Source organism: Hevea brasiliensis, chromosome 13 (genome assembly GCF_030052815.1).
Source record: "Hevea brasiliensis isolate MT/VB/25A 57/8 chromosome 13, ASM3005281v1, whole genome shotgun sequence".
NCBI classification, from domain to species: Eukaryota; Viridiplantae; Streptophyta; class Magnoliopsida; order Malpighiales; family Euphorbiaceae; genus Hevea; species Hevea brasiliensis.
In genome coordinates this window covers 30253991-30270077 of record NC_079505.1, presented here as the reverse complement: position 1 = coordinate 30270077, position 16087 = coordinate 30253991, and the positions used below count along the sequence as shown (strand labels likewise).

Genomic DNA, 16087 nt, shown 5'->3' with positions numbered 1-16087 from the left:
TAAGGTATGATTTGGAAGCTTAAAAAGTGAAAATGGCAATTGATGGATATGTGTAAACTTGTGGCAGCCTCATGAAGAAGATTAAAGTGTTTGAGTTCATGAAATATTGTTGAATTATAGTGTCATGGATGGCAGCATGTGCATGTGTTTAATTGTTAGAATTTGGGCATGGAAATGAGGTATGTTCATGTGGTTGAATTGTGGTAAATGAGACTTTAATTGTTGTAAATGAGACTTTGAAAAATTTTGTATTATAGTGTGTATGTTGAGAGTGGTTACAAGCTGCCAAAATAATAAAAAATGTGTTGCTAAATGTGTTAATGTTATGGTACAAACTAGAATTAGCATGGATGTGTAACTTGGTAAGTGTTGAATGTGTCCTTTGGTATGTGATGAAGAGTGTGTAGCAGGGCAGTGTGTGTTTTGGCTTAGAACCTTAAGTGTGTGGCTCCAATTGGTATGAGACTAATTGGAGGTGAAACTAGGCACAAAATGTGCCAACTTTCATGAAGGAAGCTTACCAAAATTCTGCCTAGAAGGTGACTTGAAAAATGACCAAATCCGAATTAGTGCTTTGAAAGCCTGAAAATTGACCATTTGGGCAGTAGTTAGTGTTTTGACCATAACTTACTCAAAACAGGTCCAATTGACCTAAAATTTTTACCATGAATAATTGAGACATATATCTACAATTCTTATGAAGACACCAAAGCCCAGAAATGGCCAAAACCAAGCCAAATAGCTTGCACAAGTTCAGGTCCAAAAATTGGCCGAACCAAAAGTGACCTAAAAATGACCTAAACCTACTATTTTGGTACATTCTATCCAGCATTAGTAGATTGACTATAACTTGGTCTACACAACTTAGAATGACCTGAAATTTTGCCCCGCGCACAATAAGACATAGACCTACAAGTTTGTAGTTTGGACCGAAACCCAAAAACTGAGGAAACTAGATCATCCGGCTAGGTCAAATTAGCATACCGAAATCCGACAAATTGCAATAAAATGCAATATACTTGAAAATGAATTTGGTAACATGTACCAATACAAAAAGGCTATAAAATGTGACATATTGGTAACATTAAAACCTAATTCACCTAGAGTACATCGAGGGTCAACATCTTAGGTTGACTAAGGAAATAATAGAATTCAATAAATTAGTTATTGAACCTTATTGTTAGAGACAGTTTAAATGAGTACTGAAACACTTCAAATTGTGTGTTTCAGTTAGCAAAGACTCAGGGAAGGGAAAGGAAACACTGAGTCAAAGCCAAGAGACATTTATCAGAGGTTTGTGCACAACAGTTATTTCTTTTGAATTTTTCAATTGAAATAAATTATGACTATTTGTATGTTATTGTTTTAAATTGTGAAAAATTGTTTGAATGATATTTGATGGATACTTATTGATTGAAAAATATTGTAAATGGTTTGAAACCACAGCTATCATGTATATTGATTGAATTCCTCGCTAGCTTGTCTAGTGGGACGAATTGACTTTGAATTCCCTCTCTGGCTGAAGCGTTGAGGTGTGTGCCTATTGAGGACGAATAGAATGAGTACTCATATTGTTGCTAGCTAGCTATGTTATTTCTCACTAGCCATCGGCTTTTGGGACGAATTGGACTTTGGAATATGATTAAGCTGTGTGTATGATTTATTGATATTTATTATGACATTGTGAAATGGAGTTTAAATTCTTTATGACATTCACTGTCTTTGAATTTAACTATAGTTTTAAGTATCCACTATTTATGTGACTTATGATTTATGATTTAAAGTTGTATTTTGTTAATTTTGTGCACCACTGAGATATTAGTTCAGCGATAGCTTTTCATTGCTGTCGCAGGTAGACAGACTGACAGGGCAGCAGATTAGGCTGCTAGTGCTTCATTGAGAGATCAACGGGTATATTGAGTATACCGTATTTTGCATTTTGTATTATAATGTATGTTCACTGTATGTATATATTGTTCTTGGTTTTGAGCAGTTGTAAATTAAAATTATACATTAAAGTTGTAAACTAAATTCTTAAATTATTTTGGTTTGTAAATATTGTAATATATTCTTTTATCTCAGCTTTTGAACAACACTGGAAAATTATTATGGATTTGAGTTGACAATTGTTGAGAAACTTATTGTGTTGATTGAATATTGGAGTTTGGAGATTGAACAAAATAATTGAAGTACTTTTTTATAGGTTTTTGAAGAACTGTTTTATTCAAAATACATATGGCACTCTGTCAAAATTTTTACAGAAATTATTAATTCTTCAAATGTATTATCTGGTTTCACTTCAGTTAAAAAAAAAAAATTTTAACACCTGTAAATAGTGCTCACCACTATAAAAAGAAGTAAGAAAATATTTAAAATCTCTTGTAGTGTATTTAATGGGTTATTATTAGACGAAGTTGGTAATTTATTAGGTATACTACAGGATCATGTTATGCCTTACGGAAGGGTAGGGTGTGACAGAGTAAATAATAAATTTTCTTATATTATATTTATGTGCAGTCACTCTGGAGTAAGCATATCAAATCCAATCTCAATCTTCTTTTATTTTATTACTAGTTAAAAACTTATACTATGCGTAAATTTAATAAAACTTAATTTTTATATTTAATTTAAATTTTAAAATTTCATTTTGTTTAAAATTATTTCTAATATTTTTTAAGAAGTTTAGCTCTCTTTTTATATATATACACAAAATTTTCTAAATAATAATGAAAGCAATATAATATGATTAATATTAATCAAAGTTAGGGGTGAGCAGATTTCAGTTCAAATCGAAAAATTAAATCGAATCTAATCAATTCGGTATAATCGGTTCGGTTTTAAAATTCAATGGGTTCGGTTCGGTTTTATATTATAAAAATTTTAATTATTTCTGTTCAGTTTGATTTTGAAGAGAAAAAAATATCGGTTAAACCAAACCGAACTGAATAATAATTTTATATATTCAAATCGAATCAAATCAAATCGAATTGATTTTTGAATTGATTTATTTTTATGGAGAATTTATGAATTATATTTAATTATATATATATAAATCATTTAATTTCATTAATTAATGGTTATTAAGTTAAAACTAAAATCAAAATTAGACCAAATAACTTAAAAATCAAGTCTAAATTAAAAAATTAATCAAAAATCAATACCGATCGAACAGAATATAGAGCGGTTCAGTTTGATTCGGTTTTTCATCCATTTCGGTTTTATTCGGTTTCTAAAATATATAATTCGGTTTTCATAATTTAATTCGGTTCGGTTCGAACCGAATGCTCACCCCTTATCAAAGTAACAATATTAATCATTGATTAATTGTATTATAAATATATTAATACAGATTTCTCATTTATTATAAATATGAAAAAAATAATGTAGTAAATTTAATTATTATTATTATTAAAGCCTTAGTTTTGGCAATTAATTTTTGAATAAAAAATCATTTAAATTAGGCCAAAGGTTCAAATTAGCCTTTGAAGTATATCAAAAAATACACTTAAGCCCTTAATGTTTGTTTGGGCGTAATTAGACCCTTAAATTTTTTAAATTTAACAATTAAGCCCTATTTAAACGATATTAACTTGTACCATTAATAAATGAATAACAGGACCACAAAATAGTTAAATTATTGTTAAAATTTTTTAAATATTAAAACTTGAATTTAATAAAAAAAATTAAAGCTATAAAAAGAAAAACCCATATTTCCCTTGAGTTTCATGACAACTAAACACTAAAAACAAGAACTCATCTATTCAGACTCGTCAAACAAATTTGCCAACATCAGTTTCACCGACTAGTTGAACAAAAAAATCATCAAAGTTAAACAAATTAGTTAGGGTTTCATAGAAGAAAACAATCAAGAGATACACAAAAAAATTGCATATTCAAAATTCCAAAGAATAAGGGAAAGGAAGGCAAAAGTCGCAAGAGAAAAGAACAAGGCAATGACAAAAAGAGAGAGCTCATCTTCAAAGAAGATAGTCAAGAATACGCTTAGGTCCTTCACATGATGGGCAAAGGCTACTGCAAAGCAATGTTAATAGCTGTTTGTGATATTTACAACCACGCGGGGCCTTGTTAAATCGCTTTATCTTATACTCTATTTTCATAGCTAACATGCAAAAAACTTACACAATCATTAAAATTACTCCAAATAATCAAAACCTTGTACTCTAAAGAGTTGATATTGGAGCTCATTCTTTAAAATTTGCATGTCAAAGAAACTCAAATTGATAGAGAAATGCCTACTTGCTCTTTATCCACACCTGTCGGTAGATTAGTATTGGTAGTCGTAAACCTTGAAATAATAAAAACCCAATTAAATAAAATCTATCAAAAGGAGTTGCCTCAGAATTTTAGGTGTAAAAAGTGTCAAATAATTAAATCTCACTAGTGAGATATGGACACTAAAAATTGATTTTATGGATTTTTGAATAAGAATCTCTTGATTATTGCTTCAAACATGTGCATTTATCGATTGGTTTTTGTTTCAATTATTTATAGATTGATTTTTGTTTTCTCTTTTGGGATTTTGCTTCAAAAGGAGGAGTTGTTTTTCTTAAGAAAAAAAAATATGGACGTTTAAAACAGACGTTCATTATAGAGAGTTAACGACAAGTTTTGGGTCACCTGCTCAAATGACCCAAAATTAATTTTAATTGTTTATTTTTAAAAGTATCATTTAAAAATTATCAGGATTTAATTGTGCTCAAACTTTTTTCAAAGGTTTAATTACACTTTTATATATATTTTAAGGACTAATTTAAGCTTTTACCTTTAAATTATATAATAATAACAATAATAATATTAAAAAAATTAAATATTTAATATAAATATAATAATTATTATAAAAATATTAATTAATTTATATATCACATTACATTACTAGGGATAAGTTGAAGTAAATTTTTTTATTTATATTTTTAAAGCTAGAGAATATTGAGCATTAATTTTCTTCGTGATCTTAACTTTGAGCTTTTAATGTTTATTATTTAAGGTAGCGTGAAAGATTAGGACCAAATAAGTCAAAATTCACATAATGTAATCAAATCAAACAGTTTTTTTAGATTTTAATATTATGTTCTTATTGTTCCACAAAAAAATAATTGTATATGAAAAATATTATTTTAAAAAATATTTTTTTCAAAAAATATATATATTTTTATTATTTAATTATAATATTAAATTAATAATATTTATTTATTTTATACATATATAAATATATTCACATTTTAATAAAATCTTTACAATTTAAAAAATAAAAAATATATTTTTTTAAAATAAAATTTATTTTTCTTAAAAATAATATAATTTTTTTTTCATAAAAAAATTTTCTAATGTTCGATTTTAATTCTCTCAAATATAAGAAAATATGAAAAATATTTTTAAAAAAATACTTTTCATAAACAAATGAGACCTTAATTTAAATTTAATTTTTTTTAAAAAATTGAATCGATATTTTGCGCACCCGAATAAAAATCCACCGTGGTCTGCTATCACCATCTAGGCACCACTAGCAAAATAACAAATGTCACCATTGACTTTGCATTAAGAGGAGACCACCGTAAACCACAGAGTACGTGATCATTCTCACTTCTTCAGCTAAGCAAGAGTCGCCAGGGTAGACCCAAATAGAATTTTTTCTTTTTCTTTTTTTTTTTTTTAAAAAAAATCCAAAGACCACCAAACAAAACCACAAGGAGACGCTTTCTCCTGTTCTCGATTATATATCTCTCTCTTTATCTCATCGAACACTCTCTTTATATCTCAGGTTTCCCTCGCTCTCTTGCTACTTTGGTTCAATTTGTTTGTGGCGAGAAAATTTTAACTACTTTAACTGTTGTCTTATTTATCGAAGGGAAGGTTTTGTTTTACTCATTTTTTTTATTATTTTTTTAAATTTTAGTTTTTACTTGTTGGTGTTCGAAATAGGATTATGGTTTTGATGGGATGCTTATAAGAAGAGTTTTGAGTTGAATTTATGTGATAGTTTGGATCTGTAATGAGAGTGGAGTGTTTGATAGTTTAGGGTTTTCCAGGGAGTGAAATTTTGTTTTTTGGTTTGTTTGCAGATCTGGGAAGCTAGGGTTTCTATAATTGGGTGAAAATGCAGACCAGGTATATGGAGAGGACTAATAGTATGGCTAGAGGGAAGAGGGCTTTAGAAGGTGGAGAAGAGCAGCAACCTGAGCGAAAGCGCCCTGCTTTAGCTAGGTGAATTAGTGAATTGTTTTAATTGTTTATGTGGATTGTTATTTATTTATTTATTTTGTTAATTTCTTGTGTAATTTTGGGAATTCTGGTTTCAAGGTGTTGTAGATATTCAGTAGACAGCTGGGTAATTGAGTTGTGTTATTTTGCATTGCGTTGACTCTTACCTTGCTGCTTGTTGAGTTCTCTTCTCTTAAACTTGATAATGGGATCAGCTTTTGATGGTTTGGAAAATGGGTTTTATTCTTTTCTATTGACTTATGCCATTATTGATGATAGCTGTTTGCTCTTGCTAAGCTTAAACTTGTCGTTCAAGTGTATTCTATATGTGGGTTCGTTGGAAATTTTTTAACACTTTCTATTTTTAGGTTTAGAAAAGCCTTAATTGTGATTCAGCGTGTTACATTTGGTGGTTTTGCAGTATATTTGGGATGATCAACCAGCAATTTATGGGACATATTATTTATTTATTTTATGTAGGTTTGACAAGACTAGACCGTTGCATAATTTCAAGTGCCTGGAAGCTAGAATGACTGCATTCTGGCCTTTACTTTAAAAAGTTAGTCTTCTTGGGTGATCTGAGGAAAAAAAGATTGTAGTTGGATTCTAAAATTAACATTATCAAATATTATCTTCTTGTCAAAGACAAAGGACTTAATGTATCTGGTTGGATATGTCTTTATCCTTTCAGGTCTGTCATGGGCTCATGGCCAAGATGGCATAAGGTCTCTTGCTTCCCTTTGTTATTATTGTTTTACACTTTTGCTATTAAAGGAAGCATGAAAGAGGATCATTTCATGAGTCCCTAGCACAGGTGCAACAAATAGTGCAGTCATATTGGAAGTGTCTCAAAGTTAATAGCATTTTTAGTTAAGAAGTTCAAGAAAGCATAGTTGTGGTCTGCTGCTTCATTATCCCTCTTTCTCCTCCTTTACTATCTAAAGAGTTGTGCTTGCTCATTGCTATCACAATTAAATTTATCTCAAGAAAGTTTTGATTTATCAGTGTTCTTCAAATACTTAGTTTTATTATTATAGGTCTGTGATCTCAAGAAAGTTGTGATTTCTCAATGTTCTTCAAATACTTAGTTTTACTATTATAGGTCTGTGAAATGAGGTTTTTGTTTTACAGATTGTGTTTGTTCTGTTTTTGTTTCTTTTCATGTCTCTCCTTTTTTTTAAGGCTAAAATTACTCTGAATGACTTGCTTTTGTTTAAAGAAATGGTTATTATTCGTTCTAACAGTTGATTGTTGGAAACTGGTTTTATGTAAGTTATCAAATTAAACTATATTACTATGGAGTTCTATTTTAATGCAAATCGATATGCATCATGCAGTGTCATTGTAGAAGCTCTTAAGGTGGACAGTCTGCAAAAGCTCTGCTCATCTTTGGAACCCATTCTTCGTAGAGTTGTAAGAGTTTCACTTTTGATTCTCTACCATTTTTCTGCATGAACTGATACAAAATGAATTGTACAGGCTGTATTTCTGGGAAGCCACTTGGAATTTGGGATATTAATGTCTGAGTTTAGGATCTGGGTCATTTGGCTTCAAATTTAGGGAAGTTGGAATAGATTATCAGCTTGAGTTACAGTTGCTAGGAATCTGTCATTTGGAGCAGAGGAATCACAACTGAGATTAAATGCATTAGGCATCTCATCACATTTGCTAGGTACTTGAGGCTGAATGTTTCTGTCAGCTAAATTTTTACCAAGAGAGGTTACATCCATATGCGTAAATGAGGAGTTTCCCTTTGTGGAGTTGCACTAAGGATCAGGTGCTTAGGGCTGAGAGTGAAGTTCTCTGAAAGACCAACTATCCCATGATGGTTTACTATTATTTTTTTTACTCTTCTCCCTTTTCTGTGCTTCCCTCCACTCTTTCCAAGCAAGCAAGTCATGATTTATTATTCAATAAAATGTTCCTACAGATGTTTACTATGTTGATATATTGTTAGATTTTTGAGTCATTTTGCCAATTTTGTGAAAAATTTCATGATAGTGCCAATCAATGAGTCTGATTCTGTGACTGCAAAAGATTCTGGTTCCGAGACTGATTTCTTACTCTTCTCCCACTCTTATACCTGTCAGTTATGATTGTGCACCTGTATCGTTGAACCATAGACATAGAGCCGATTCCAAAATAAGAAGTATATGGTCTATGGGTATATGTGCATAAGTCCATCTATGTTACAGTTAACAATGTCAATAGCAAAATGCAGTGATGTGATATGGGATGTAATTAATTGTCAGGGAAAGAAAGGGAATAGACTAATGTCACATGGATTTGATTGCTTTTGGAAATTTTATTTTGTCTATGATAACATATTAGATAAACCATTTCCCTTTCTTGGCATTCTTTGTACATTTGTATATTAACATATTTAATTTCTTTATCTTTTTATTGTGTCATTGCAATTTATGCCAAACAGGTAAGTGAGGAAGTGGAACGTGCTTTAGCAAAGTTGGGCCCTCCTAGAATCAGTGGAAGGTATAAGAACTTCTCGATTAAAGTTCATTTTGTCATATACGCGTTGCTTATTTCTGAGTGTTGGTGGCATATGTTTGATGGTTGTAATGATACATTTATTTACTTTTTTGAACTAACCTGTAAATAATTATATTAAAATCAGCTGTGGGCATTCAGAATTAAGAATAAGATCTGTCAAATGTCTTTAGGAGGGAAATTCACTGAATTTGATCATTGCCAAGCAGTTCACTGCCTTGAGTTGAAGTGGTTGGAGGCATTGAAAGTCTGGGATTGTATTTGTATCCCTGTGCCAACAATTCCTTTGTGGATTGTGGACTGTATCACTGAGAAAACAATTCTGTTATGGATATTGTTGTTGACGTAGTTGATTAGGGATGTGGTGGGGATTAAGAAGTGGGAGGGTTTTTTCCCATCATGTTGCCCATACCATACTCGATGAAAATAATCAAATTAACTAAAGGGAGGAAGGTGCAACCTATGTACAAAAACCTGTTTAGTCTGGTACGTAATGGATTTTTGGCTAGGTGATACAAGTCACTGATACTCCCCAATGATTTGGAACGCATGGCAGATTCCAATTCTCTTCCCTGATTAAAACTAATAAATTATTTACTTGATAGGAAACAAACACAATATGTAGCAGCATGAATATAAGTGTCCCCTTAACTGAAAATGAAGAGTTTTAAGCTAGCAATAGACAATGGAAGAGAAATTTTTACCTCTTGCTTAAAAGCCCACCCATTTTATCTTTTTTTTTTTTGGCATTAATTTTTAAACATATTTTTTCTAAAAGAGCACCCTTTTAAATGATGTTATAAAAAGCAATTTGAAAGTGTTGTTTAGCTGTTTTGAAGTTTTTATGAATAAAACATATCAAATATACCTTAAAATAATATTTGAATTGTCTTTAAGCAATATATTTGAGATGGTTCATTGTGAACGGTAGCTACAACAATGTCAAATAATTCCAGTGTTCCAAAATAACCAAAAATTATTGAGAGGGATTAGGGGAAAAAATCTCCTTAAAATATCATGTACATGGTAGTTTCTTGTTGAATAATTGCTTTGTTGAAATATCAATATTCAAGTGATTTTGTGTTTTATTGATGAATTAAGGATAGGGTGTAGAATATTGGAAGAAATGTGATCATATCAATTTGTAGCAATGCTCATGATGATGGCATATTTGCAACCATTTTAACTTGTTTGTAAACGTGATTGATATAATCTTTTCTATTAGAGTACTGCCTACTAGTGAAAATAATAACTGATGTTTCTCATGAATAATATTACTGTTTGGTTATGGGATCACGGGATGAGTCTTAGATATGGTTTTCTTCAAATATTTATGTCATTAGAGAGCTCATGTGGCCAGACAAGGTTGTATTTTAATCTAGATCTACTAAATAAACAAGCTTCAGGCCCTAGGATGATGACATATTGTGATGGCTATAATAACCGAGAGAATCAATGAAAGAGCTAGCGGAAAATCTTTTTGGTGTGTTTATGGTTGTGTTCTTGAAGCTTCTGTTTGCTTATTTATGGGATAATGTGGATAATACAGCTCTTTTGTGTTTTCTAGTTCTAAAGCTTTATCCTTGGAATGTATGTGAAGCAGGTGAAATTGAGGAAATGGTTTTTTATTACAATTATTTCATTTATATGATCTATCCAGTTTGATAATTTGGATATTTTAATAATACTGAATGCATTTTTCCTTCTGAATTTTTTTTTTGATGATGATTACTTATTCTGCAGCTTACTGTCTTCATTCTGACTTTAATACTCTCTTCTTTCTGCTAATAAAGATAAAGATATGGGTTTCTTGATAAAGGTGGTATGTTGTTCTAACATTTTTTTTTTTTTTTTTGTTTCAGGTCTTCCCCGAAACGTATTGAAGGTCCAGATGGAGGAAACTTGCAGTTACAATTTAGGTCCAGGTTGTCTCTTCCTCTTTTCACTGGAGGAAAAGTGGAGGGGGAGCAGGGTGCTGCAATCCACATTGTTCTGCTTGATGCTAATAGTGGCGTTGTTGTAACCTCTGGGCCTGAAGCCTCTGTAAAGCTAGACGTTGTTGTGCTTGAAGGTGATTTCAATAATGAAGATGATGAAGACTGGAACCAGGAAGAATTTGAAAGCCATGTTGTAAAAGAGCGTGAAGGAAAAAGACCACTGTTGACTGGGGATCTACAAGTGACCCTCAAGGAAGGGGTAGGAACGCTGGGGGAACTCACTTTTACGGACAACTCAAGCTGGATAAGGAGCAGGAAGTTTAGGCTTGGCTTGAAGGTTGCCTCTGGATATTGTGAGGGCATACGAATTCGGGAGGCAAAGACTGAAGCTTTCACTGTTAAAGATCACAGAGGGGAACGCAAGTTCTTTCCCTGCATTATTTTTATTTCTATTTCAATACCTGTAGGAAGATATTGAATTCATATTGTTCTCTGTTGACAGTCTACAAGAAACACTATCCGCCTGCATTGAATGATGAAGTATGGAGGTTGGAGAAAATTGGCAAAGATGGTTCCTTTCATAAAAAACTAAATAATAGTGGAATACATACAGTTGAAGATTTCTTACGTCTTTATGTTAGGGATGCTCAAAAATTACGAAATGTAAGTGTAAGGTTTGGTTCTTGAATTAAGAAGTTAGGCTTTGTACTTATCTCCTGATCTGCCAATCTGTTGGATGTAGATTCTTGGGTCTGGCATGTCAAACAAAATGTGGGAAGCTCTTGTGGAGCATGCAAAGACATGTGCTCTGGGTGGGAAACTTTATATCTATTATCCTGAAGATTCAAGAAGTGTCGGTGCTGTTTTCAACAACATCTATGAACTAAATGGCCTTATTTCAGGGGAACAATATTTTCCAGCTGATTCTCTTTCTGATGAGCAAAAGGTTGGTCTCATACATTCCTTCAGAAATTATTTTCTTGCATCTGTATTTTTGTAAGCTTGTTTGGTGCTTTAATTTCAATGGCATCCTGTGTTTTCTGATATGCTAGTTATTACCATACAGTGTTCCTCCAATACTTTAACAGTAATAGAGATATCTGCATGAGTGAAATTGTGCTTTCATGTTTTATATATTTTTTAAATCATATAGCAGAAACTTATAAACTATTGGTGACATAGGAATTACTTTGTAAACCTGAAAATCAAATTTGAGTAAATGTTCTAAGTAATAACTAATAGCTCAATATTTAATGCTATATTTTCATCTTGCATTGTTTTCTAAGCTAAACCTTCTTTTTCCAACCTAGTACATTTAAGGTCTGTGTGGCATTGCTATTAGAGCTGCTGTTGAGAAAAACACAATTTTAAATATAATAGTTAGAGGGATTAAAAAATAATTTAAAATTAAATTTGATGAGTTTTAGTCACAAGAACATTAAAATAACAAAATAACAAAATAACTTTTTCCAAATTATTTTTATCAACGGTATCTAAAATGGTGTTTTTTCTTGAAAAACATTTTTGACGCTCCAACTTCAATGCCAAACAACCCTCCAACCTCCAGATTTGTCACTTGGCCTCTCTTTTTTGGAGAATTCTCTAGTTGATTCATTGTTTATGGGTAGTGACAGAGTTCAAAATGGCCCAAAATTTCCTCTTGCCTCATCACCATTTTCTTACTCTCGTGTCATCCTTCAAGGTTTATTTTACTTTCCTCTACTCCTTAAACATCTTCCAAAGTTATAGAATCTTAATTTGATATGCTCGGCAAACGAGATGAAGAAAATTGTTCATGGTCCACATATTTTGTGGATATTACAAATTAATAAAAAAGTGGAAAGAGAAAAAAAGTTTTCAACATGTCATAAACTACCTTTTGTTTTCACTGAATTCAAGCTAGTCATGTATGGAACCTCCAACATGTTGAATGTTTAAAGTTGGTTTTGATGGGTGTCGAAAGTGATTATTGCATGTTGTTATACATTGCTTTTTTTCTCCAAACATTTTTTCTGCATGTTAGGAGCCAACCGAGTGGTCAGAGAAGTTGGATGAATAATGTAGGACAGCTTGCAAGACTGAGTATGAGGAATTAGTAGAAGACAGGTAAACAATCGGAATTTGTAACCAATAGTAACTAGGCAGCAAAATGGCATAAGGAAAACAGATTATATGCGCTGTTTACCGTGTATTTAAGGCAGTGTGAACTGTGAATTGTAAATAAAGATTTAGGCTTCCTACCTAAACTTCCTTGGGCATTACACATGGCATTGAATTGCATCACACAATCTGAGAGCAACAATTGCAGTAAATTTTTATTTGCTGAACTAAATTATTGGCATTCCAAATATAGGTATTTATAGATGCAAAATTAATCCTAAACCTCTAATCCTCATAGGATTGGACTTCCAAAGAAAATTAAAAGAGATAATGTTATCCTATGGTAAAAAGGACTTAAATTAAGGCTCTAAAATAAGAATTAGACTCCTAGAGACATCTGGACAGATTTCCCACAAAACTGGAAATTACAAAATTATTGATACTTAAAGTTGTTAACTGCTAGACTAGCGGCTAAAGTATTTGAAATAAATATAGATATAAGACTCTTTAAGGACTAAGAGGTATGTCTAATAATAAACAACATATTAGATCTAGACCACAATTCTGAGCTTCTTAAGTCCTTAATTTTATTTTTTCCTCGAGTTTCTTCTTGTCTGCATCAGTGAAACCAGTTCCGCAATTCATTGGCCTTTTTTTTTTTTTTCCCCACTTGTGCATCCATTCCAAGATAGAAAACAATGTTAAGCAAAATGCATTTCTTGGAATATGTTTCTTCTTTCCTCCCTGCCCCTTTTCTTTCTCTCTCTCTCTCTCCTTTTTATAAGTTTTCCTGCATTACATTTCTGGTTTGAATGAAAGTTATTGGTTTAAAGGAGATCACTAGATGACAAATTGTTCTCTGAGGTGTTAAATTATAATATGAAATAAAAAATTTACTTTATTTTGATTAAGGTCAGATTTAGGTTTCATGGAGTGGGTTTGCATGGGTTCAAGGTTGGATGGGTTTTGTAGTATATAGGGGATTATACCTTCATTTTCAATGCAAAATGGGGTTGAGCTTGTGGCTGTTGGCTATTTTGTGTGTTATGCTAGGTCTGGATGTTAATGCTTTTCTCCTTTTCTTTTGGGTAAAGTACAAAAAAAAAAAAATGATTTACCCTTTTTTTTTTGGTGACTAGTTAATACCTTAAGTTTTGCTTTGTTAACAACTGACAGCCAAATGCACTAATGTTGTTAAAATTGCTAATGTGGCGGAGGTGAAATAATAGAAAATTATTACTTTTTAAAATCTCCTTAAAAATACATTTGATTATTTAATTTTATTAAAAATTACTAATTTAAATGTCTCACGGAAATTTTAAAAAATTGTGTATTTTATTATTTCTCCCGTCACACCGTCATTTTTAATGGTGTTAGTGCATTTAGAATGGTACTAACTTGTTATAGAAAAAACCAGACCCCTACCTGAAAAAGTGCTAAACGACAAGGTATTTTTTTGTACTTCGCCTTTTCATTTTTTCTTCTCCTTTTTTTGTTTATTAAATTTTTTTGACAATGATTTTATTCATTGAAAATGAATTTTGTAGGTCTATGTGGATACATTGGTGAAGAAAGCATATGAGAATTGGAATCAGGTTGTGGAATATGATGGCAAGTCTCTTTTGAACTTCAAGCAAAATAAGAGGTCAAATGCTTTCCGAAATGAATTTCCGATGGGCCAAATTAGTTACCCTAATGCTTTAGACCATCAAATGCAATTACCTAGGCTACCAGCTTCAGTTCCTACTGATCAGGCTTCTGTGCATTCAGGCCTCCAAGTTGGAGGCAAGTTCTTGACACCTTCATTAATCTTCAATGATGAGTGGCATTTAAACAGGCCATTTAATTTCTAACATTCTCCCATTTTTTGGGATTTTCTTGTGCAGCATCTGGTTATAATGAAAATATGGGATCAGGGTTCTCATCTCAGTCCCAGCTTTTGAATCCAAATTCACGTGCCCAATTTGATAACACCTCATTCACGTCAAATGAGCCTTTAATCAGCAATTCTCACCAGGCCCAAAGCATGAGAAGTGATAACAGTGTTGTTGGCCTGGCCCTTGGTCCTCCTCAGTCATCTACCTCAGGGTTTCAAGTTCTTGGCTCTTCAATGCAGCCACCCAGTCTCAATCCTTTTGATGATTGGACCAACAACAGGGACAAGGGAGTTGATGACTACTTTACAGAGGAGGAGATTCGCATCCGAAGTAACGAAATGCTTGAGAATGAAGATATGCAACACTTGCTCCGACTCTTCAGCATGGGAGGGCATGCCTCTGTAAATATACCTGAAGATGGGTATTCATTCCCACCTTATATGGCATCACCAATGCCAAACTTTGATGAGGATCGCACACGTCCTGGTAAGGCTGTTGTGGGGTGGCTGAAGATCAAGGCAGCTATGAGGTGGGGTTTCTTTATCAGGAAGAAAGCAGCGGAAAGGCGGGCTCAACTCGTTGAGTTGGATGATGAATAGTAGTTAGTTTCTTGTTGTAAAGACTTGGAGACTATCTGCAACATCAATGGATAGTGGAAGACCCAATTGTCTTCTCATAAGGCAGCAACAGGCTTTGGGACTGGATGGTTTTGAAAGTCTTGAAGACCTCTTTGTGAGTTGCTGGGTATTAGGTATCAGAGAATTTCTTCTTGTACATTTACCTGTACAGTAGGTTGTTTCGTTGATAACTCTTCTTAGCAAGATGATTCTCTCTGATCATGTTATCGTTGTGTGTATTATAATCTGTCAAAGATCCTTTTAAGGGTTGAATTTATATTTCTGCTAATGGCCCTTCATTCTTGTTGACTGATTAGGGGGACCTGTTTCTAATATAGGAGGTATGACTTTATTTATTGTATCAATGTTTGGGACTTAAATACCCTTTTATTTTCAGTTACTTCTTTGTTAAACATCCTTTGTGAAGAAAGGCGGAATTGGGCATGTTGTCGTTTTCTTTGCTTCCATTGGATTATTTTGTGTGTACCGATTAGCTTCTCAAGCAGATATTACTAATAGAATAAGATGAATGATAGTAGAGCTGGATGCTATCAGGACACTAAATTTTTTCCAGCACAGGGGAAGTTGCAGGTGCTCTCGAGGTGTGTTTGATTTGAACACGTACTTATTAAACATGCTTCTTCCGCTGCATGATTTTTATTAGAAGCATGCTGGCGCTTAATAAATGGGTACCCGACTGGTAAATAATGTTAACGTCGGATATCTATATCTATTGGAAAATTATTATTTAGTTTTTATATTTTAATGAAATTAACTATTTGATGATTATATTTTAAAAAATATATTTAGTTCTTGTATTTTCTCTTTATTA

General features: G+C 32.3%; 1 protein-coding gene across 4 annotated transcripts; it reads left to right on the top strand.

The window, feature by feature from the left end:
• The first annotated feature begins 5627 nt into the window (after positions 1-5627).
• LOC110640997 (calmodulin-binding protein 60 B) lies at positions 5628-15655 on the top strand. 4 transcript variants are annotated; one of them, XM_021792618.2, is made up of 9 exons: positions 5628-5779; positions 6081-6222; positions 7557-7632; positions 8651-8709; positions 10587-11080; positions 11164-11324; positions 11404-11607; positions 14309-14546; positions 14648-15655. In XM_021792618.2, exons 2-9 carry the CDS (start codon positions 6116-6118, stop codon positions 15235-15237), a joined length of 1929 nt encoding a protein of 642 aa, XP_021648310.1. In that variant the 5' UTR covers positions 5628-5779; positions 6081-6115; the 3' UTR covers positions 15238-15655. The 4 variants fall into 4 exon arrangements, with proteins under 4 accessions (XP_021648310.1, XP_021648438.1, XP_057987956.1 ...); XM_058131973.1 differs by having other exon boundaries at positions 5736-5867; XM_021792746.2 differs by having other exon boundaries at positions 5680-6222.
• The last annotated feature ends 432 nt before the right edge of the window (positions 15656-16087 follow it).

Excerpts from the sequence above, each read along its gene's own strand:
- LOC110640997 (XM_021792618.2), top strand. The coding sequence starts at position 6,116 with ATGCAGACCAGGTATATGGAGAGGACTAATAGTATGGCTAGAGGGAAG. Across the intron at positions 7,633-8,650 it reads AACCCATTCTTCGTAGAGTT|GTAAGTGAGGAAGTGGAACG; the intron begins GTAAGAGTTTCA and ends TATGCCAAACAG. Across the intron at positions 11,325-11,403 it reads ATGCTCAAAAATTACGAAAT|ATTCTTGGGTCTGGCATGTC; the intron begins GTAAGTGTAAGG and ends TGTTGGATGTAG.